Raw genomic sequence first — 24573 nt, forward strand, 5'->3', positions numbered from 1 at the left:
TAAAGTCTAGCACTTTCACCCTACTAGTTACCTTACCCACTCGCCGCCTTATGGTGAATTCTATTATTAGGTGATCACTGTTCCCCAGATGGCTACCGATCTGGAGGTCCGCTACCATGTCATCTCCCGTTGCCAATACCAGATCCAGTATGGATACCAGATCCAGTAAAACTAGCCCCAGAACTGACCCCTGGGGTACTGCACTTGATACCTGCTGCCAGCTAGACATTGAGCTATAGATTACTACTACCTGTTAAACCTAATAATCCAGTCAGTTTTCTGTCCACCTTATAGTCCATTCATCCAACCCATGCTTCCTTAGCTTGCTTGCAAGGATGTTGTGGAAGACTATATCAAAAACCTTGCTAAAGTCAAGGTATATCATGTCCACTGCGCTCCCTGCATCCATAGAGCCAGTCATTTTGGTATAGAAGGCAGTCAGGCATGACTTGCCCTTGGTGAATCCACCAGTTGTTCCCAAAACCCCATCTCCTGTATAGTACACCTATCACCTTCAGAGCCCCATGCCTGCTTCTGTTCCAGAGGAGAAACCTCTATAATCTTGGGAATAAATCTAACCACAAAGACAAAAGCTTAGCACATGGGATGTAGTTCACTCTGTTATGTGTATAAATATTTTGTTACCTTTCTTTATTCCACAGCTTCCTATTGTTGAAAAAATAAGGATCATTGCCCAGAAGGTCTATGGAGCACAGGACATAGAGTTGTCTCCTACAGCACAAATACAAATCGATCATTACAGCCGACAGGTAAAAAAACATGCTAAACACGTTGGACATGGTTGGCCGTGGCCTTACATCTTACAACTCTGCAAACTGGGTGCATAGAGGGTGTAAAATATTACCAAATCAGCATTTAGCATTTCAGATGTGCTTTGCAACAATGTAAATATCTCCACAGGGTAGAAGGTGCTGAAGAGTTAGCCAAATCTTGGCCTGATATTAATTAATATTTGAGAGAATGTAATAAATTTAGCTTTTCCTTGACAGATATCTTATGCACGTGCGTTTTGATTATGATTTTCCAAGCTGGTGTCTGAATCACAACACATGAATCAGCTGTTTTTCACATGATTATTTCTTCTGTCTTCCCATTTGTTATTAAGACATTTGTTACTACTAGATTGCATGTCATTGGTGCTGTTTGTACCAAGGCTTTTCAGCCTTTTTTATAAGTATCTCTTTAAATCTCCTGAATACAAGTGGGTGTTATATGTTTGTGTACCTTTACTTAATTGTCGTACTGATCACTAAGGAGCTCTTAATCAGTTCGGAAGCTAAGGTGACCAGATCTAGAAATAGAGCCAAATTTTCTAAAAACAAAGTAATGATGTGTTCACATAAATATTCAAGTTCTGCTCAGGGCAGTCACAGAACAGTGCTGTGCAAATGTGGGTATTGGTGCTTGAAAAGGCACATCTCACTGAATAGTTTCCACTGTGGTTTGTATTTGCCCAGTTTTTACATACAAATGATTGTTTATATTTGTAACCCCTCCCTGTGAGTATTGGTGCATATAAAAACAGGAAATCATGTGCCCAACTAAATGTGCAGATTTCCCCTTCATTCACACTATTTTCTATGAGCTGTTTGGTTAGTATGACTTTTTATATTTTTGGTGGTTGTTTCTTCTCCTTCAGTTACATTCTTTACATCAGTGTCTCTAGAAAATTTTTGAGTCGGAGAACAATGAGTAGACTTTCTAGAGTGATCACCACATCAGCTATATTTGCCCGCTAATTTGAATTGTATAGTGTCTGCTGATTAATTTGGTTAAACCCTAGAAGAGATGGATGCTGTAGTCATGTACTCTTAACAAGAGAGCTAGATGTAGAAGTTCAAATATCTTTACAAAGCAAACCTTTTAATAATGGCCTTGAATATCTATATGGAAAACAAGCTTCTATAATTATTAGCTCTGTTTGAAACCCATGAGCAATATCTTCAAAGGCATCGCTTAATTTTTTAGGCACCTGAGAGTTTGTAGGTTCCTAGGTTTTGACTGGTAAGGTTCTCTAATAAAATCTCTACTTCTACGTATGTCCCAAACTGTGCCAGACTTGTTTAAAGATAAGCATCTTGTTGGTACTTTCTCATGCTTACATTTGGCTGTTCCCCTGCCTATGTCCCCTGAGGAGCCTGATCTAGTCAGTCAGAGCATACCTACAGCTGTGGGCTCTGAACAAAGCACAGCAGCTAGGGTTACTGCTTTCATTCAGAAATGGAGGAAGAGAGAGAGAGTAGATGCTGGGGTCTACTTTTCAGTGATGTATGGAAAACGCCATGGACTCAAATGAACAGTCCTTGAAATAGAGCCCAAAACGCAGTCTCTCCTTTCCTAGGAAAGTCCCCAAACCACTAGGCTACAGAGTCATGATTACTCTTGCTCACTTTTTCTCTGGTCCAGTGAATCTTGAGTTTTCTAGAGTAGAACAATTCCAGCAGGAGAGATGGAGAATGTTATTAGAGTATGAAGGGTACAAAGCCAATCTTGGATTGGGCCCATAGACCAGCCCTACATACCAGATCCAGTCCACAGGGCCAGTCTAGTGCAGGTACCACATGCAATGTGCCCCAGACCAGCCCCATGTGCCACATGCAGCCCCAGCCCAGCATGGCACATGGGGCCATTCTGGGGCACGTGCTGGATGTGGCACACTCCCCAGACAAGCTCCACATACTGCATGCAGCACGCACTGGCTCCAGCCCCCATGCGATGTGCAGCCCGTGCCAGGCACAGTCCACATGCAGTGGATAGGACCAGGGTCAGTGCATGCTGCATGCAACACATTGGTCCATGAACCAGAGGCAGTACTGCAGGCTGAAGGATAGGACTCTGTGGGCCATATCTTTGAGACCCTTGCCCTAAAAGAGCCTCTATTGCTGTGGTTAGAGCTCAATTGCAGTAGTTATTCTTAAAAAATAGACAAAAACATTATCTGCATTTATTAGTTGTTAACTTCTAACCTAAATTATTTAACACTATTGGGGCATTCTCAGATTATGGAAGATATTGGTGACATAATGAAGTGGAGTTGATTATTGTTTTCTTTATTGTAAACTAGGTAGCATAACCTTAGTAACATTTCTTTCTTCTGGCAGGGATTTGGAAATCTGCCAGTCTGTATGGCAAAAACTCACCTGTCCCTCTCCCACCAGCCTGAAAGGAAAGGCGTTCCAACTGGCTTCATTCTGCCCATCAGTGATGTGCGGGCCAGCATTGGAGCTGGATTTATTTACCCATTGGTAGGAACGGTGAGTGACATATCAGACCAGAAATTTCTCTCCTTTCTTTAACACGCTGTCTTGGGGAGTACTTTTACTTATTGAGAGCAACAGAACTTGTATAGCCAGCTGAGTTTTCATTTGTTATTTCATATAAGTTGTCACAGTTCATGTTTCAAAATTAATTTTTGGTCTTCTGTGCCTTTTGGCTCCAAACTTAGTAGGACAAAAAGAATCGGGTTAATGTAATAAAACATGTATGTACATCAAATTAATTTGAACATGTAATTTATAAAGGTAGCTACATACTAGTGTATGATTATCTGGCATCTTCAAGTAAAACTAAGGGAGTTAGGCACCTAATTGCCACTGAAAACGAGTTTTGCCAGCTTGCTGTAGTTTTATATGTAGAACCTGCTGAATTTAGATGAATAGGCTTGAAAATTCACATGAAAAGGCTTTTTCATCGGTCTTCCAGTAGAGCAACAGTGCCCACCTTTGGAGTTGTGTTTGCAACCCCATAAAAAATGGGGTTGCAAAAACAATTACAGATTTTCTCCTTTGAAGGAGAAAAAAGTGGGAAAGCCCAGGAGCCCTGAGCCCGCCACAGACAACCTGCATCTTCCCTACTCTTCTCCCCACCAATGGGCTCTGCTTTGGCTATGCTGCCCACAGGGGAAGAGGGTGGGAGAAGCTGGGCTTTATGTTCCACTCCGGCTGGAGCAGCCACCACCTCCCACGAGCTGAAGCTGGGGCTTGGACGTTGCTGGTGGGCGGGGGAAGGGGGTTCTAGGCCATAGTCCCACAGCCCTGGTCTCATAGTTCTAGTAGCTGGGGGCCCCTTCTGGCAGGGCTGGGGGGGTGGGGGTCTTGAGTGAGGGGCACCGGTGGGGGAGGGGGTTGTAGGTGGGTAGTGAAGGGCACTGGCAGGGCCAGGGGCCTATGAGTGGAGAGTGAAGGGCACTTGGGAGGGTCGGGAGTGAGGGGACATGCTCAGAAAATGGGGTCATGCTGAGGAAAAGGTTAGGAAGTACTGCAATAGAGAGTATTCTTTACTGTATTTAGTTAGCAAAAATGTTCATAGATTCACAGATGTTAGGGTCGGAAGGGACATCAATAGATCATCGAGTCCAACCCCCTGCATAGGCAGGAAAGAGTGCTGGGTCTAGATGACCCCAGCTAGATGCTTATCTAACCTCCTCTTGAAAACCCCCAGGGAAGGGGAGAGCACCACCTCCCTTGGGAGTCCGTTCCAGACCTTGGCCACTCGAACTGTGAAGAAGTTCTTCCTAATGTCCAGTCTAAATCTGTTCTCTGTTAGCTTGTGGCCATTATTTCTTGTAACCCCCGGGGGCGCCTTGGCGAATAAAAACTCACCAATTCCCTTCTGTGCCCCCATGATGAACTTATAGGCAGTCACAAGGTCGCCTCTCAACCTTCTCTTGCGGAGGCTGAAAAGGTCCAGTTTCTCTGTTAGCAGAAGTTAGCAAAAATGTATCATTAGATTGAGGTATATCTGACTGTCTCTTCTTGCTTCACAAAAAAAAAAAGAGAGAGAGAGAAAATGGGAAGGGAGTGGATTTCTAACTATGGAAATAATAGCAATCTGCTTTCTCATATGGGAATGTAAAAGTGTATGGTTCTAAAAAGTATTCCTCACTGCATTTGGAGGAGTAACTTTTGCATCTGATAATTGTAGGAGCTCTCTTCCTATGCATTCCTTAAGAGTAAAGGATACAAGTACAAAGCTTATAACACGTTCTTCTCACTTCCTGTACAGCATGCTTTTGATATATGGTTGATGAATTCTGCCAGCCATGTATCTTGTTTCTGAACAACAATTGGACAGCTTCTGACATCTCAGGGCATGAGTTATTACTAGTCATGTAGCTGATTCATGGAAAAGGGACAAAAGTGATTGCATTTCCGGAAGACAACACTCTTTTGGTGTTATCTCATTTTCCCAGAGCCCAGCCTGATTTCCTTACATGGCAGGCCACTGGGGAATGGCTAAGAGATATGTAACTTGTTTAAAATTCCCTCTGTAACAATTAAGTATTAGAAAAAAGGAAGGAAGTAGTTTCTGACCAGGAGAGTTCCTGGAATTCAAGAAACTGTGTCACTGGGGCTTGCCTTTGGGGGTCTGCTTTCTAAGTATATGACCACAGTAAGTGCCTCCACCAGTTGTGCATTACAGTGGCTGCTTGGAATTTAAAAAGGAAGAGATCACAGTGTCCAACTGGGAAATGAAGATGCTTGATATTCTAATTACTGGGAGTAGAATGATCTAAGTGAAGGTTCTCTTCTCTGAGTGTGCCATATTCAACCTTGAACTGTGTACACCCAAAAGCTGGGGCAGGAAGGAAAGGAAAGGTTCACCTTTAGGTCCGTTGGAGATGCAGCTCTTTAGATTGCTGGAGAGATGGATTTTCTGGGGTTGATTTTAGTAACAAGTGATGTATTGGTGATTTAGCACATACTAACCATAACTCCACCACATAAATCTATATCCTATGCAGACTCTCATTAGTACTGGAAGTAGTGATGGGCACAGGACCAGTGGTAGCCAGAAAAAGGGCTCATATGTGCCTTTTTCGGTAATTACTCAGTTGCGGTAACTGCCAGTTTCTAACCTGAAAACAAAATTTGGGTGGTTAGGTGGACACATTTACGTAAGCAGTTTCTCCCATTAGAGATATTGAAAAGTACCTATGAATGAGGAACCCTACCTTTACTGGGAATTAGTCTTCCATGCAGCTCTGTTTCATATCAAGAACCAAATGACATCCTGTGGATTACATGCAAAATTAGTGTATGTACTTTTTATTATTCTGTATCTAGTAGATTATAGAGACTATATTGTGCTAGGAACTGTATAAACAGAGAGTCCAAGGGTTTACCATCTTAAAGGGATGGACACTGGGTTCTGTTTGGCTAGAAGAATCGCATTGGCTAAATAGGTTCATAGGTCTGGGAAGAACTTCCTTAAGTCAGGGCTGTCCAGCTGGCATATCTGGCCCACAAGAGGCCAATCTACAGTCCCCAGGCTCCTACCTGGCCACCACTCTGCCTCTTGTTCTGGCTGCAGCAGAAGCCATGACTCTGAGCTTCCCGCTTCTAGCTCCTGCTTCCTGTGCCTGCCCCAAGGGGCCGTATGGCACTCAGGAGTCCATGGCTGATAGGTTGCGGGAAGCTGCCCGGGTGCCTGGTGGAGCGGTGGGGGAAGGGCTAAGGAGGCCTTATTTGTACTGTGCAACAGTGGTGCAGGGCTGCCAGGGAGAAGGGGGCCTGCAGTATTGTCCCCTGTGCAGGCTCCAGCTGCCAGCCACTGAGAAGTTGGACATCTCTCCTGTAAGTCATTGAATCAAAGCCGTCTTATACTTCATAAGCTTGTCAAGCCCCATCTTAAAATAATTGGTTTATTGCTCAATGGTTTTTCTTCCTTTTTTTTTTTTTTTTTTTTTTTGCTGGGATTTAGTGAAGTAATTATTTTTTAAACTATAATATGTTGCTAACCATTTTGTCTAGTATTGCTTACATTGTTTCATAAGCTTTTGACATCTCATAATAGTGTTGTCTGCTCCCTTTAAAGAATTGTTGATGCTTGTGAGCTTGCGAAGCAAAATGTTATCCATATGACAGAATCCAAATGGTGATGTTAGCCTCTGGACAAGTCATGTTCCTTTTGTAATTCTTAGTTTACAAAACTAGGAGTGAATATATGAAATAAAGTGAAACTATAAAACTGTTATGTTGAAAATAACTGAAACTGATTAAAATAAATGTATATTTAAGAGTCTAAAATGTGCTGTGGAGATTTTATATTGCTAGTATTGATTGGAGCCCTGGATCAGATTTCTAAAAACACGAGTGTAATGTTAGCACTGGTCCATATTACACAGCTAAAGATTACAAATGTCATTAAACAACTTTTATAATAAGAAGTGTAACATTAGTTTTGAATGCACTCTTCTATTTTGCCTCAGCCACATGTTCTGCACTCTGAATGTACTTTGCTGTCTAGCAAATTTGTCCGTTTCATTGATTAAACTGTGAGAGTTGTGGGTATTATTAAATTGTGCAAGTGAGACTATTTTTTAAACAAAAATATATTCCAGAGTCACTGAATTTGCATCTGATCGTTTTCTTTGTGAGCTCTTTGAAAACATTGTCTGACTTAAAATACATAGGGAATGAGAAAAAATTGAAGTAGACAAATGTTGGGGACTTCTGTCACTATCTTCAAAGTAACTAGTAATCAAATGCTATAACAGTGGCTACTCTAGAAATTCTTAAGATTAGTACTTAGGGAAAGCATCCCATATTTATACCAGATCAAAGTAGATTATAGACAAGAACTGCATCATAGAGAATTTTTTCTTTTGTTCTTTATTGGATTAATTAGTGAAGGGATATGGAGCCTTTAAACTACATAGCGCCTGAGGCCACACACAGTATTGCACAATACATGATATGATACAGCACATTTACTGAAACTGTAGTGATAATTTTCATTCTAATTGAGTGTCGAACATCAAATTCTAATCTCAAAATGTGGTACTCCATTTATATGAGCCTGTTTACTAGTATTTGTTAATTGTTTTAATGCAAAAAGCATTTATAATTGGTTTAATTGTCATAGCTCAGTGCTCTTTAAGAAGAACAGACTTAATATGGAAGACCTTTCTTGGAAAGAAAAGTACTGTATGTATTTGAATCTAAAATGAGGGTTTTTTTCCCCCCATGGTGGGGCAGGGGGACATCTTATATTTAATACTAGCCCAGGGCAGGTGGTTGCTCCAGCCCCAACCCAGACCTGGGGCCAGTTGCCTCCTGCCCCAGGCCAGGGCCAGGGTTAGAGCTGTCATTGCAGCTGTAGCTGAGCAGGACTGCACTTGTTCAAGATGGCTCATGCAGTGGGGCAGTGCTGAGGAGATTACACCCCTGCTGCTGCCTGCCCCAGGCCAGGGCTGCCACTGATGCCTGTCTGTGGCTGGGGCCAGTGCTACTGCATAGGGTAAGCAGCAGTGAGGGAGGCAAGTGGCAGGGGTGGAAGGCAGCACAGGGAAGCAAGTGGCCAGGACAGCAACCATTGGAGGTTGCACGGATGCAAACATTGGGAGGAGAGGCAGGTGAGAGAGGTGAGTCAAGTGAGGGGGGTGGTGTGGAGGAATAAGGGGCAGAGTCAGGACGCATGGCCCCTCTCCACCTCTGTTTTCCATGTTTCATGACCCTTGCTGCTGCTTTCCCCACAGCAGTGGTAGTGGGGACGAATTTAAAAGACTGCTCCAACAATTAATTAGTTTCTGAACATGGACGTTATGCCCAATTTATAACTTTCCATATATAGAATCTAATTATTGTGGGTCATCTTAAATTTAAAGTCAACTTGAATTCTAGTAAATACAGTAATAATTATTGTTGAGAAAGCATTTGCCTGCAATAACAAACGCACATGATTTAACGTATCATTAGAATGTGCAAATTGATGCAATTCATATTAAACCTAGCACTGATATGGGAGACATTTTCTTTTATAACCCAAGCACATTACACTGTCTTCATGTTCTCCAAACAGTGCTTGCTTTGTGTTATGATTGGCTCTGGTCCCCTTGTAGTGTGGAAGTCTTTCCAGGAAAAATGAACTGTGCTTTATCAGAGGAAATCAGCAGTAAAACAAGAAGTATATTTAATTAACACTGGCACGGCTTTTATCTCTGTTCCCTGTGACCTTGACCCAGGGGGCTACATCACTCTCACAGGTGGATTGTTGACATCATTGCTTGGCTGTACAGAGAGAAGGCAGGAAGGCTGTTGGAGGATGTTTAGGAAACCAGTGAGGTCATTCACTAGTAATGCTTGGGTGGAGAATTATTAGAGTTTGTAGTGTATGCGATTCTACCCACCCCCACCCAGAAAGTCATTGCAGTTTTGTACTTTCTCACGTTTGCTGAGCCACATTTTTTTTGTTGTTGTTCTGTTCCACTTACTGCACAAGTATGTAAGTGAGGTTTACAAGTTAAACTTGTTTTACTGTCCTTAGGAAATTATTCTTACCAACCTATTTTTACAGCTATTACCTTTGCAGTGTTTTTAGCTTTGATTAAATCACTGTGAAATATAAGCATATGCTCCCGCAAGTTGCATCTTTAATGCTGTTATAGGGGAATAGCCAAAGGAAAATATGCACAGACTTCTGAGCTGCCCAAGCCCTGAAATCTCGTAAATACTGGCTCTGTTGTTTGCTGACCCATCTGGAGGAAAGGTCAACATGCTACAGCCTGTTGTTTTTCCTGTTCACAAAGAAAGCACTTTCAGACCTTCTGTGATGTGTTGTGAAGTGATATGCTCTTATTCTGTTGGAAATTATTTTTGGAGAGGACAACCCGTTTCATCTGATCTGATATAAGTAACAGGAGAGAGAAAGCCATAGTTCATTTCAAAGTGTGGCCCACAATGGAGAAGCTGACTCTAGGATTGCTGTCTGCCATGCTAAAAGAATAACCTATGGGTTCTCTAAATAGGAGGTGGTATCTTAGGCCATGTCCAGATAGTAAGCTTATAGAGCCTCACTGCAGTGCCCTGAAGTACACTTTGCTGTTACATGTGGGTAGCCTCCTAAACAGGAAGTAGTTGAGTGTCAGGGTCAGTTAGTCCACTCCCATGCTAACTATTCTGCCTAGCACCATTTGCACACGAATACCCAGCTTCTGGTTTAAGGGCCAGCCTGACTGGTGCTGCTGCTGGGCCCTGTTAAGTGTTCTAGGTAGACATGCCCAGGAGGTGCTAAATGGAGGGGCACCCACGGTGCTCAAGCTGCAGTCCCATGGGGCTCCATGTGGTTCAGGAAATTCGGCAGTGGAGAAGTAGTGGCAGCACTAATTACTGTGGCTCCTGCAGCAATTAATGATGCCATCACTCCACCACCATCAAATTTCAGGTCCTGTGTGGTGCCCTGCAGGTCAGATGACATGGCTGGCACATGCAGTTAGGCCTGCAGTGTGGCCCTGTGCCACTCATCCATCCCACAGGGCAGCATAAGTTGAGCACCCCTAAACTAAACAACGGTTTATAAGTAGAAGATTTTCACATGTCATTCACAGATTACAGTCACTTGTCCTCTCAGAGTGACAAATAACAAATACATTTTGTGGGAGAGTTTCATTGTATGACTGGCCCTTTTAAGGGGAGCTGAGGTCCAGATCCCATCGTTGGGACTGTGAGGATTGGGTGATCTTCAAAGATCACCTGATCCTTGATCTTACCACATGGGTTGAACACAGCATGTGGTTCCTTTTAAAAGGTCCAGCCAACCTATATCACAGGGTTATTTTTTATCATATTTAGGGTGGCAAGATTCATAACTAGTTTGGACATTGGCTATTTTAAGAAGACTGGTAAAGTACAGGCTTTGATATGCTCACCAAAAAACTGCACAGTTAAACATCCTGACTATCCTTCCTGTTCAATGGACAAAAGAGCGCACTGCTTGATATGCCAGTTGGCATCTGGTCCTGTTAATGATTATGTTCTCTATTGCGATAACACTTAGAAGTCCCATTGCACTTAGTCCCATACACACACTGATGTAGAAATGACCAGAGAGTCTGCAGCCAAGTTTCAGATGAATTACAAACCTCAAGTGCCATAAGCAAGTGAGGGGGGAGTGAGGAAGTAGGGCAATTATGACGATAATTCTGGTGATGCAGCATAGGTATTAAACAGTTTCAGTTAAGGAGAAGGGATGGGGGAGGAGCTCTTCTCAACTGTCTGCTAAACTTTGCCTTCAGGGATTGTGGCTGCTTCCCTCTGGGTTTTACAGAAGTAAGTGTTGCAGAGAGATCTAGAGAAGAAGGGGAGGAAACTGGTCTTATAAATCAATTCACAGGGATGTTCCATGCATAAGGGCCAAGAGGGAGATGTGTGTCAACCACAACACTAGTGGAAATAGAACTAAGAGCAGGTAAGTAGAAACAGACAGTGGAAGAGAAATCTGAACTTGATGCAGTGGGGAAAAAAGGGCTTGAAAGATGGGTGAAGAAATCAGAGCAATTCATTCAGCAACAGCAGTTCTAAAGGAGTAAGTGATGGGGTGATGTTTGGGTCAGGCTAGAGAGGGAGTAGAAGGTTGCAATAAGGGAAGCAGAAAGTGACTAGGGCCTGGAGACAGGACAGGTTGATTCTAGAGCAGGGGTAGGCAACCCCTGGCACAGGTGCCAGAGTGCGGCACATGAAGGCATTTTGCTTGACACATGTGCCTTGGGTGGATGGCAGAGAAGGAATTGGGACTGTTTTGCCATACCAAGGGTTGTGCCCCTCGTGGCTCCCCCACTGTCTGCCCCTAGCATACCAACATCATACAAGTTGAGGTTGCAGGTGTTTTTGGCATTCTGCCCAAAAATGTTGCCAACCCCTGTTCTAGAGATTATTAGAGGGAAAGAAATAGCAGCAGTTCCTGTCCTGGATGTCAGGGGAAGGATTAGTGGGCAGCAGAGCAGCTAGAAGGAAATGATGGTGATACTTTTTTGCTGAGAAGTAGAACCAAATGGATGATGATCGATTAGGAGTGAAAAGGTAGACTGGCAAGTGTGAAGACAGTAGTTGAAACTGTGAGGATGGGCTCACCCAAAGGGATAAGAGGGGAAAAAAGAGCACCCTGGAAGTCTCTTAGTGGGTAGGACAGGGGAGGAGGTGCTGAAGTTGCGTTCAGATCCTTCTGAAAGTATCAGAGATGATGTATCAATAGCCAAGGTAGGGAGAGATTCAAAGAAGATTAAAACTAATAATGCCATAAATGGCAGAGAAAGAGAGAGTACCATGAGGACAGAGTGACAGATCCTGAAAATTCATGAAGAGGTCATTAAATCAGTGGATACTACAAAGCAGTTGCAGTGGAGTGGAAAAGGTATTGCTGATTATTGGAGATTACATGAAAAACAGTATGGTTGAGATGATTTGAGGAAGACCTGACAGTAAGCTTATTAGAGTCTAGGACCTTTAATAGTATTGTCACAGAGGGTGGGCAAAGCATTTAATATCTCAGACCACCGGAGAGTAGGGGAAAAGTGCAAGAGAACTGCATCTCTATTTTTCATATTATATCTAGTTACTGATATGGCACAAATATTTATTACATCAATGAGGTAGTAAAATACTTCCCTATCTTTACAAAATTTGGAGGCAGAAATCTCCTGGCATGTACCATTTCTTGACAAATACATGAGTTATTTTAATTCTCATCATAGTGCATATTCAGTTTCTGTTGGCAGCTATGTTTATAAAATATTAAAAGTAAAAATACTGCTAATGGTACTAGATGATAGCAAATGTGGGACTTTATTCTAAGTACAAGATTAAATGACACTGCAGGTAAGTAATAAAACAAGTTACAACTTCCTGATATTTCCCTGCACCATTCCGAATCATGGTTAGATGGATCATGGTCAGCATCTGTAAATTTAGCACCTCTCAAAAATTTATGGTTGAGAAATAATATTTATATAGAACGTAATGGTCAGATGGCTCACTGTTCTGGTAAACTTTTTCTGACAGAGGATGAAAAAATTGCTCAATTTGCAAAATTAAACTATATAACTTAACAAGGGAAGGGGATAGAGTGCCTTTGATTTGGCAAGTTATTAGATCTCTAGGAGCAGAGTTGCATTTTCCAAGTACAGCTTGTAATCCTGTTGAAATTAATTGTATTATAATCCATACATCCAATCTGTGCTTCCTTAGCTTGCTTGCAAGACTGTTGTGGGAGACCATATCAAAAGCCTTGCTGAAGTCAAGGTATATCTTGTCCACTGCTTTCCTCGCATCCCCAGAGCCAGTCATCTCATCATAGAAGGCAATCGGGTTAGTCTGGCATGACTTGCCCTTGGTGAATCCATGCTGACTGTTCCTAATCACAACTTTCTCCTCTAAGTGCTTAGAAATTGATTCCTTGAGGACCTGCTCCATAATTTTTCTGGGAACTGAGGTGAGGCTTAAGTATTGGTCTAACTCCTGAGTTTTACCTGCTTACACTAAATATATGTAGGTTAGCTACTCTTAATTAAAAGAAAGAGCTTATGTTAAAGGCTCCCCTTCAAAGACCCAAATAGCAAACTGACTTGCAAACTGTCCTGTTCATTCCCTGGTCTCTTGAGGAGTCTCCTTTTATACCCTGCTGAGCCCGGACTGGCTCTGTCTGTTTGTTAGGCCTTCTGTCAGACACAGGCAGCAATCACTTAGCTGGCAGCACTCCCAGCTGCTCCGAGCACACTCCCAAACACACGGTCCATCAAACAAATGCTCAGCAAACCAAGCACACAGGCATCCCTGGCCTGCTCACCTTCTCAGAGCAAGATCTGATTAGTCTTCCTCTTGCTCACAGTGAACTGTTTGCAAACTGTCCTATTTGCTTTCCCTGTTTGCTCCCTTAGCTCAGAAGCAGTGAAGTGAGGTGGATTTATTGATAGTCATTAGGTACTGCTACAAAAATCAACTGTACTTTAGCCATGTTAGGGTCATACATATTGTAATGTTTAAATGGTTAAGGGCCTGGGGTACATGACTTATGAGGAGTGGTTGAGAGAACTTGGGCGTATTTAGTTTAGAGAAGAGAAGACAGGAGATTTAATAGCAGCCTTCAACTACCTGAAGGATGGTTACAAAGAGGATGGAGCTAGACTTGGTGGTGGTAAGTGACAGAACAAGGAGCAATGGTCTCAAGTTGCAGCAGGGGAAGTTTAGGTTAAATATTAGGAAAAACTTTCTCGCTAATCATCAACAATCCCTCGCAGTTGAGGATGATTGTCTTCCATGATTGCCTTATCTGTGGTTCTGAAGATGGCTGACAAGGCCAATCTGGGATTGACAGACTGTTACAACTTGGGCACATGTTTCCATACTGGGTTGGTATCTCTGGATTCTTGGTTCAGTCCACAACACACTGTTTCTGCTGCTCCTGCTTTTCCATATCCTGTTGTCATCACGAGGCTTCAAAGTACTAAGATCCTTGCAACAGGCTTTTCCTACGTTTGGGGCAGTCCAGGGCGATAGTTTCCCATAAGGTGATGTCTGTGTTGCATTTTTTTCAAGTTGGCCTTGAGGATGTCCTTGAAGCCCTTTCTCTGCCCTCTTCTTGAACGTAATCCTCGACTGATCTGGGAGAATGAAACTTGCTTTGGCAGTCCGGAGTCGGACATCTGGATGACATGGCTGGCCCAGTGAAGTTGATGTTGGATGATCGTTGCCTCAGTGCTCACTGTGTTTGCTTGCAAGAGGATGCTAATGCATGTGCATCTGTCTTCCCCCTGGATTCGAAGCATCTTCTGCAGGCAGGGTTGATAGTACTTCTCCAGCAACTTGAGGTGTCACCTGTATGTTGTCTATTAGATGGCCTACCGAGGTCCCTTTCCAACCTTAATTATCTATGATTCTATGAGGTGCAACAGCATAACCACTGTTTCTGTTTGTTTCATTCACTTCTTTGAGGCAGAAGAGAGCTTGTGGTACTACTTTTTCAGGCTCAGTGCACAGCTGCTTAATACCAATACTTTGTAACATTTAATAGGGCTCTCACTGATCCACAGTCCAGAACAGCTCTTCCACTGCTCACTGTCCTTCAATCTCGCATTGCATCTAATGGTTTTTTGTGCATATGGGTTGATGATTTATGGATTTGGAGTAACTAAAGGCCTGATTCAGGGTTCATAGAAGTCATTAGAAACACTGCCCTTGACTTAATTGTGTTTTGGATCAAGTCCTGAGTGCTCAGAGTTTTAATTTACAGAATCTCTTGGAAATGTAATATTAAGAGTTTGTAATTACATGTTTTGATTTGTGCCACCATTGTAGAAGGCATATATAACAATGTAGGAATAGTATGTCATGTTTACTGGAAGAACAATGCCTTGGATGGGGTTTTTTTTCTGGTCTTAATTATGTCAGTGACAAATCAAGACAAAATTGAATTAGCATCTAAATCACAGAAGATCCTTAAGGAAGTTAAAAAGCATGCTGGTCATAACTCAAAGTTATTAGAATGCTAATGAAACCAACCCTGTTAGTGATTACATGCTATGATGTTTCCAACTCTGGCAGCGGATTAATTTTAAGATTTCAATTAGTAATAATGTATGAATGGGAAATAAAACTTTTTGTTCACATACAACTAATAAGGAAAAATAGCTCCATATTATAAAACTTCACTCTCAAAATTACATACTAGTCTAGTGGACAGAGCACTCAACTGGGCTTAGGAGACCTGGGTTCTTTGTTCTGCCACAACTTTGCTGTGTGACTTTGTGCAGGTCATTTCATCCCTCTGTACTTCACTTTCCCATTCTGTAAATTGGGAAAAATTATACTGACTGAATTTGCAAAGTGCTTCAAGATCTACTGATTACATGAGACTTGGGTATTATTGTAATGACTTCTAATATTCATGTACCCAAGTAGGTTCTTTTCCTGGAGTGGGTGTGGAAGGGGAAATGGGTTTGTGGTTTGTCTTTGAATAAGAAAAACCTTCCTAAATTTTGGGACTGGAAGTTAATATACATACCTGTCTGCCCTGCTAGTGGGATCATAACACCCCTATAATGGGCTGGTTCTCCATAACCTGTTTCTCTGTGTGTGTTTTCTAATACAATATACTATAATATTTAAAACTATCCGGACGGCCAAAATCATAGACCAACTTAAATTGAATACCGTATGCAGATCAAAAAACTAAGCCCTAAAAATAATCTAGTATAATAAATCTTGCCCTCTTTTTAGTTAGTGAAACGCAGTATATCCTAATAATCATCCAGGAAGTCACCATCTCTCTGGCATCTCAGGGTGATCTTCTTGGATGTTTTGTGGGTTGAGGAAGCTGATGCTGCTAGTTAAGGAGGATTACAAGGTAGATGACTGGTACTTTGTGTGGGGTGGGGGTTGTTCAGGTGTTTCTTCTGTCCCACTCTCAGTATCCTCCTCTACAGCAGTGTAACAGCACTGTTTTAGGGCTGTGAAACAGTATTTACAGCAATTTGAAGCACCATTTGTCTTGACTTGGAGCTGAGCCTGCTTGAGAGGAGCTGCTGTAACATTGGGAAGTGGTAGGAAGGGTGACACCAGGGGATGTGGAGGTCATTCTGACTTTTTCCTTCTTAATGGTTCTAGTCACAAAAGAGACTCTTCTGCATGCTCAGTCCATGGTTTACAACTCCTCTGGTGTTTCCTTCTCCTCCTTACATGTGCACACTGGAGAGCTTTAGAGAGGAAGATAGAGAGATTTAAGTCGTTGGAAACCTTGTTTTTACTTTTGTCTCGGAGTATGAGAATTTTGCAACTCGGAGTGGAAGTGGCCAAGGGGAGAACTTACTGGCTCCCTTTATTCTGAGCATCCACAGCTTAAGGCCTATGTGCTGCTGGAAACTAAATTGGGTTTCACGCTCGTCTCCCTGCTTTTTATCCACTCTTAATAAATCTCTATTTTAAAGAATTTCTCAATTTAGCAAATAGAATTTTCTGTGGAAGAGCCAGCAGCTCAGACTGTACCATTGACACCTAGACCCACCTTGGTGTATTTTGCTAAGGCACTAACCCACATTTATAAATATTCTTTCCACATATGGTTATGTGTTATAGGCCAAGTTTTGTTCCTTCTGGGAGAGTAATTAATCTTTCCATGGGAGCATTCTGTCACCACTTCTAAGTTAAACCTTTCCATCCTACTTTACCTATGCTTCCTGCAAGGTAAGGTACCTCCAATGGATAATTTGTGGGGATTTAGAGTTATTTGTGTATTTAGAGATAGTAGGAGTTTAGGTTGAACATGGAGAATTTAGTAAAACCCTATAGTTATCTGATTTTTATAAACAGAAAAATAGTTTTGCTCAGCTTAGCTCAAAACAAATCCTTCACCTGATTTTTGAGGATTTCCAGAAGAAAATTCCTAATCTTCTTGACTGAATATCTAGAAAAAAACACAGTTATTCCTGGCTTTATTTAAGCCATTTATCAGGTGGTTATTAGTAATAAGTTTTGGGAATATAAATATCTGATCTGTCCCTTGTGGGCAGCAAGAAATTCAAAAAGTGAAGTTTGTCGAATTATTCAAATTCTTCCTGTACACATGTTAAAACTGAAAATATCTAGCATATTTATGTCTGAGTTCGGATATCTAATGTTATTTCAAGTCTAAAAGTGATTTAAGGGCCAACTGCAGGAATCTTAGCTGGAGGCTGAGAGTCTGCAACTAAACTATGTTACAGAGTCTTGATAAGTAAAGCGAAAGACTTTTTGAACTTTATAATGTTCCCAGCAACTTGTTCTCTTTCATTAAATTGTGTGATGAATAATGCACTAATTGACAATAAAGAGGGTTTAATACTTGTGACTATTGGTCAAGTTTTATCCTTGTTAAAACAGGAAATAGGCTCTGATTTCCTGTTTCAAAACTATTATGTGTATAAACTTTGAAGACATGAGGTTAAAAATAGGTTATACTATCCATAGCATATGTGGTATTAGTACAAAATATGTATCTATTTTTAGAACAGACAACTCAAGCTATTTTGAAGGGAGAGAATGCACATTTGACAGATTATTAAATGTAAATAGAAAAAATTAGCACATCATCTCTCTAGGTACACAAAATGCACAGAAATCAGAAATTGAGCCCCTGTAGTTTGCATGTTACCCTGCTTTTATAATTGTTGTGCTTGAAGCACAATTGCTGCTGATTAACACTGCCACTGCTTCCCCACTGCCAAATTTTCAGACCTGTGGGAATCCATTTTTCTTGCTGGTGGATGTTGGACAAATCAACATCCACCGGCCAGGGTGGGGAGGTTGCAGGGGAGAGGAAGGGAGAGGTGCCTGGGTTCTATATGAGAAAATATGGTAAACTGTTGAAATCTTCCGTCTGTTAATGTTATTGTTAGTCTTAAAGCCTAGAAAATAATTCTTTTTTATAAAAGCAGATGCTTTTCCTGCTTTTAGCAGTTGTTCAGTTGTTTCCTTGGTCCTATGAGTAGAGAAATTGACCCAGGTACAAGAAATAGTGGAAGCTTCCGTATGTGACAAGACAAATTGATAAGCCAGGTAAAAAAGTGGCTTTGTCTTGCCTGCCTTTTGCCATGTAATACTAAAATGCTGTATACATATTGAGATCTCCATATAAAATAAACTTGTACGGTATTGTTTTCAACAGAGAAGCCTGTAATATAGCATCTTGTTATTATTCAAGTGTTGTTTCCTTTCAGAAACATTGAGTTCACATGATATCACCGTTATTTACTTCCAGCTGAAACATAACATGAAAGTTCTTGACCCAGGAGTGATATTTCAGCTTTAAAAGTCTGGCATACTATTTAGCTTTGCATTAGATTTTCTATTTCACTCTTAAAATTTTAGGTGTGGGGTTTAAAACTTGTGAGAGCGACTTACATATTACCTACCATATTTACTCAAATATAGGATGAGTTTTCCCCCAGTCAGCGTGGGAGGAAAACTCGTTGTCTTACATTTGCAAGTAAGGAAACCCATTAAATATCATTAAACTGCTGCAAAAAACAGCATGTGCTTAGTAATGGAAATAAACTATGAAGTTGATTAAATGCAAGTAACCCTGAGCATGATTATAAAACACGTGGACCATATTGAACATATGTACTGATGGGAACCTATCACAAGGCTAAGTTAGTGCAACCCATCTGAATAAGATATGTAGTAGTATCAACTGCTTTCAGCCCCCCTTAGCACTGACTCTCTTTTAAGTCATGATGAGCCAGTACATTGAATATATTTTGACGACTTCTTCACTCCCACAGCTGAACTGTGCCTTTCTTTCCCATTTCCAATTGTTTCTTTTTCTTCACCAGCCTTAGATGTCTGGCAAATATCACCAAACGGGGCCCCAAACATTTCACCCAGAATCCATCATGTCACGTTGCCCTGGACTTCATTTGAATATAAATTTTTGAAGGATCCCAGGACTCATGAAAAGAACACCCGGTTCCAGTCCTGAGTGGGAATTAATTAACGCACAGATCCTTTGTCAGGGATATCTGGAGTGTACACACATGCTGAGCAGTTCTTTCCTTTCCTTTTTCATGTCCTTGTAAACAGGGTATTTAGCAGATTTTGCAGATTCATTGGATCTGATAGGCCACACCATGAGCGCTTCTGCTATGGTCTCAAACTTGCAACCTCTCAAGCCATAGTGACCTCAGCTGTGGGGTCACTATGGCTTAAAATGCTGTTGACTCTGCTGGGGCCCAGCCTAATGAACTGTATGGTGAATCATGAGTCTTTTGGTTTTGAACTAATATCATGCATAGCTTGTCCTCTATATAAGTAGGTACAAAGTGCTGCTTAAAAGTGTGTTTATGAATGATGCAAGTGTACGTTTCATAAAAGGTATAATGCATTAATTCTGGACAAACTAAATTACTACAGGTATGTTTATTTTAAAGTTGGGGTTTTCAAATTTGCCCCTCATTTCCAAGTGCTCAGAGAGGGGGAGAAGGGGCCACAGGGGAAAGAAGTTGTGGGGTAAAAGGCATAGGAAACTTCAAGCAGACTTCCAATAATTAGATTCTATACCTAGAAAATGTATACATTTTCCATATATAATCTAATTATTGGGGGTGGTGTGTTATAGTCTAGTAAATATGGTACTTCTTAGCAGAACTTGCCTGAATTCATCATGACTGCTCTTCTGGCTATTCTCAAATTCCTTATTTAAGGTTTCCTCCCCATAGGTCTTGTCACCTATACTGCTGGTTAAATATCAGCAGCTGGATTGTCTAAATCAGTCAACGCCCACCCTGCAGGTCAGATTTGGCCCACAAAGCTGTGACATCCAGCCTGCTGGACTCCCCAGCTGTCCAAAAGTTTGGGGATAGAAAAGTAGTGTGGCAGTGCTAATTGCCACTCCCCTGCTGCCAAATTTCTGAACCTGTAGATTGCCTGGCGGGCCAGATAGTGTGACCCAGCATACTGGATTGGACACATGGGGCTGGAGTAGCATGGCGCCTGCTCTGGGCATCAGTCCTGTGAAAGATCATGCCACTCATCTGGCCTGTGGGGCTAAAAGGTTGAGCACAGCTGCTCTAAATTCATTGACCTTGGTTCATTGTAGACATGCAAAACCACACATTTTTGGTTGTCCCTAGGAAGAAACTTTCAATGCGTTTCTGATTATCTTTTAGTTTGTTTCTGTTCTGAAAAGTAATTCTCAAACAGCTATGTAAGGAAAGCTTATATTATTGCAGCTTGCATTATGCCTGGCTCACACCAGTGGTATTCATCACTTTAGCATATTCACCTAGAAAATCATAAAGGACAAGGTTTAATTTTTTTTTAATATTAACAACTTATGTCACTAAGTTGTTGTTTTTCCTTTTGCAATTGTAGCCCAAAGCTTTTACCACGTGACAATGATTTATTTTTGTATTAGGCATTTACTGTTGAAAACTTCCAACAATGAGAAGTGAAGGGCTAATTTTACCTTTGTCAAGAGAGTTGCACAAACCATGAATGTAACGTAAGTGTTGTTTAACCCCTTTTGGATCCGGTCAGTTAGCTAATATCTGGGGCCCCTGGGTTATTTGCATAAGAAACTGATGATGGAGTTGGTATCTTTACTATGAACCTGTTTCTTTACAAAATTATACAGATTCCTATTTCTCTGCACACAGGAACAATGTAAAAAGTGACAGCTTCTCTGTTCATAGCTTCAAACCTTTTTCAGCCAGCACTTGACCTAAGAGCTCTTTCTCAACATTTTTCCCAGGAGCATGCTATTTGTGTACTTTTAAGCGTTTATTGCTTCTTTGCTGTCTTCTGATCTTCTTTGGTCTTTTTGGTGTTTCTTTCCCTAAAATAAATCCTGTTCTGTGCTCAGTGCCTCACCCCATGTGACTTCAAAACAGTTCTTCCATTCAAGCATTGGCATGTGCCTGTTTTGGAAATCCTATTGTTTCATCTACCTGGTTACAGAAAAGTGCTCCTGTACCTTTGTCCTGAATGAAAAGCGACTTTTCTTCCTGTCAGTTTCAGTAAGGCTTAACCTAGTATTGCTGCCAGTTAGGTTTAGTGAATGGTTCAGTTGCAATTTAATGTATATAGAGTTCTCTTGTTGTAAACTCAAGAACAGAGGGATCATATTGCTAAGAAAATGTGTACACTTTGGGTTGGCTATGCTTGTGTTCTTGCCATATTTCAATATAATTAAGAGAGGAGGAACCAGATTCAGGCTAACCTAGACAGGCCGGGGAAGTGGGCAGAGAGCAACAGAATGCAATTCAATAAGGACAAGTGCAAGGTGCTGCATCTAAGGAGGAAGAACTGCCATTATACCTAAAGGCTGGGGGGTGACCTTCTCAGCTCCACTGAGACAGTAACAGATCTTGGAGTCACTGTTGACTCTAGGAGGAACATGAGTTGCCAATGTAATGAAGCAGTTGGCAGAACCAGTTGCACCTTGTCGTGCATCCATGGATGCTTCACAAACAGGTCCGGGAAAGTGATTTTCCCCCTCTATGTGGCACTGGTCAGACCACAGCTGGAGTACTGTGTCCAGTTCTAGATGCTGCAGTTCAAGCGGGATGCAGACAACTTGGAGAGGGTCCAAAGAAGAGCCACTCGCCTGATTAGAGGCCTGCAGGGAAGGCCCTACAAGGAAAGGCTAAGGGACCTCAACCTCTTCAGCCTCTCCAAGAGAAGGCTGAGAGGGGACCTTGTGGCGACATACAAATTCATAAGGGGAGAGCAACGTGAAGTAGGTGACAATCTGTTCACCAGGGCACCCCCTGGAATGACAAGGAACAATGGCCATAAGCTGCCAGAGAGAAGGTTTAGACTGGACATTAGGAAAAAGTTCTTCACGGTCAGGGTTGCCAGAATCTGGAATGGGCTCCCAAGGGAGGTGGTGCTCGTCCCATCCGTGGGGGTCTTCAAGAGGAGACTGGACAGGCACCTGGCTGGGATCACATGACCCCAGGATTGGTGACTTTTCTTGCCTGCCAGGGGCAGGGGGGCAGACTAACAGGGAAGCAGGTCAACAGTATTTCCAAACCCATTTTGTCATTCCATTGTTTATACCCAGTTTAGTTCCTATTCAATCATTGTATACTGTCCTATATAGCTCTATTTTTGCTTTACTCAATTTTATTATATTTTGTTGCACTGAATGAAAATAATTCCACAGATGATCATCAGCTGTAAAAATGATACTTTTTCTTGAAGCTATTTTGGCAGCTGGAGGTAGTTGTTTTAATTTTGATAAGTCTGACATAAGGAATGGAATGTGTTCCGTTTTGGAAGCAGAAAATGATGGAGGAGGGCAAAAGAAACTCATCGCCTTAGTATGAAGTAGATATTCTTCCATTCAGCTTTCTCAAAACAGTTTGTTTCATTTTTTTTATTTAAAGCCATAAACTGAAGAACCTGTTTGGTACAAGGTACTCTCCTGTTAAGGTTATATTGTTGGCACTACAACATTTCTTTGCAATTGGTAGAAACTAAATAAAAATGTATAGAGATCATGAAGTATAGTAAATGTATTGTGTATAAATTAGAACTGAAGCCAAGAGGAAGGGGTGTGTGTGAGAGAGAGAGAGAGAGAGTCAAAAGCACACACAAGGCCTTATGGGGTTCACTCCTGGATTTAAGAGATACGCAGGCAAAGCCTGACCAAGTGTTTCTTCTGTGTGGTCAAAAATTCAAAATGTGTGTGCTGATAGATTGCACAGAGTTCAGCTACAGGACATGCTGTTTCTAATGGATGTGTACATCTGTGTGACACTTGTTGGATACAGAGGTGCTTGAGTGCATATACTAGAAAACAAACAGACAGACACAGAGAATTCAGCCCTTTTTTCTGTTCTGTATTTTACAGAACTGTAACTTAGACAGGGGTTAGTGGTCCAGTCAATGTATCATCCAGTCCATATTTTCCTGACCCTGAAATTTTCTATCCTCCTACATTAAGGCCACAGGGAGGGTTGTTTCCCTGCTCTAGTAAACATTGTGAGACTTGCCAGATATTGCAGAAGTATGCTGACTTCAGTTCTTCTGGCTTTGCCTGTGAAGAAAGGAGCCAGGGAGTACTGACCTGAGGAGTGTTTGTAACTCTGCTTGACTAAGTAGTAAGCATCTCTGAAATCAGGAATCCATTCCCAGAAACGACTAAATTTCCACTCCCCACACGAACTCCTCTGTCCACCCCTGTCCTCTTGATAGAATTTAAGTTATTACTTAAGAAACATGCTGATGTTTCAACAAACTGTATGTGGACTGCAGGGAATCTTTCATGCATTTGAAAGCTCTTTGGCTAAGTACAGACAGTCAACAAGCCTGAGGCTGAATTGATTCAGTCTTTGCAGGTTAGTCTAAGTCACAGGGATTGAACCAATAAGCAAATAAACACACACACACTTTTGATTCAGGAAATGCAGCCACATGCCTGCAGTGGCTCAAGCCAGAAGCCGGGGTGCACCAGAGCACGCCTGCCAGCCACTGCCAAAGGGGAGGGAAGAGAGAAAGACCTGCTAGAGTGGAGGGTGCATGGCCAGGCCACAGCCCCTGCTCTGCTTGGGTGGAAAGGGGATGGGGGAGGAAAGGTAGTGGCACTGAATTCATAAAAGCTTAAACAAGAATAGTTATTTCTCTGAAAAAATATAAACTGAAGAGCTATAAATGCAGCCTGGGCTGTGTATTTGCTTACTCTTCCTGCTGCCTTCAAGGTCTCTGGGATTTGTAGTCCACAGTCAGAGCAGCAGGACTCTCAGGTTTGCTCATCACTTCCTCTTCCTGCTTCCAGGTGCCTCTCAGATTTGTAGTCCACAGTCACAGCCAGCACTAAGGGCATTTTACACACGCTTGCGCCACAGCACCCAGTGCTATGGTGCTTGAATTTGTATAAATGGCAAAATGTACATCAGCGCTGAGAAAATGGCAGCAACACGCTCTTGAACTAAAACACGTAGAAGTTGTTTTAGTTCAAAAGTGCACCACCACCATTTTCTCAGTGCTGATGCACATTTTGCCATTTATACAAATGCATGTGCTGCAGCACCGGGCACATCAGCTCTTATGCGGAACAGGCTCAACTAATCGAGTCTGTTCTGACGCACGGGATTTCTGGCGTGTTGAAGCAGACAAATGCATGTGTATAAATGCCCTAAGTTTTTAGCAGGGCAAGGTAGCTCTGTACTCAGGGGAAGGTTAGTTTAACCCCCCTTCCTGGCCCCAGCCCCCAGCTGGAGTTTGCCTGGGGGAGGCCGTGGGCCAGCCTTTACTGCTCCATCTAGGAAGCAGGGGGGTGGGGCCAGCTCTGCTGTCTAGA

The 24573-nt window shown here is 42.0% G+C and overlaps 1 protein-coding gene across 4 annotated transcripts in view; it reads left to right on the top strand.

Moving 5' to 3' along the window:
* MTHFD1L (methylenetetrahydrofolate dehydrogenase (NADP+ dependent) 1 like) overlaps nucleotides 1–24573 on the top strand; it is a 291886-nt gene that overhangs the window by 198635 nt on the left and 68678 nt on the right. For all 4 annotated transcript variants that reach the window (XM_019488330.2, XM_014605534.3, XM_019488331.2 and 1 more), the window contains 2 exons: nucleotides 663–770; nucleotides 3123–3275. In XM_019488330.2, the coding sequence (XP_019343875.1) occupies nucleotides 663–770; nucleotides 3123–3275 (261 nt within the window). The remainder of the gene's footprint in view (nucleotides 1–662; nucleotides 771–3122; nucleotides 3276–24573) is intronic.

Source organism: Alligator mississippiensis, chromosome 1, assembly GCF_030867095.1.
Source record: "Alligator mississippiensis isolate rAllMis1 chromosome 1, rAllMis1, whole genome shotgun sequence".
Taxonomy (NCBI): Eukaryota; Metazoa; Chordata; order Crocodylia; family Alligatoridae; genus Alligator; species Alligator mississippiensis.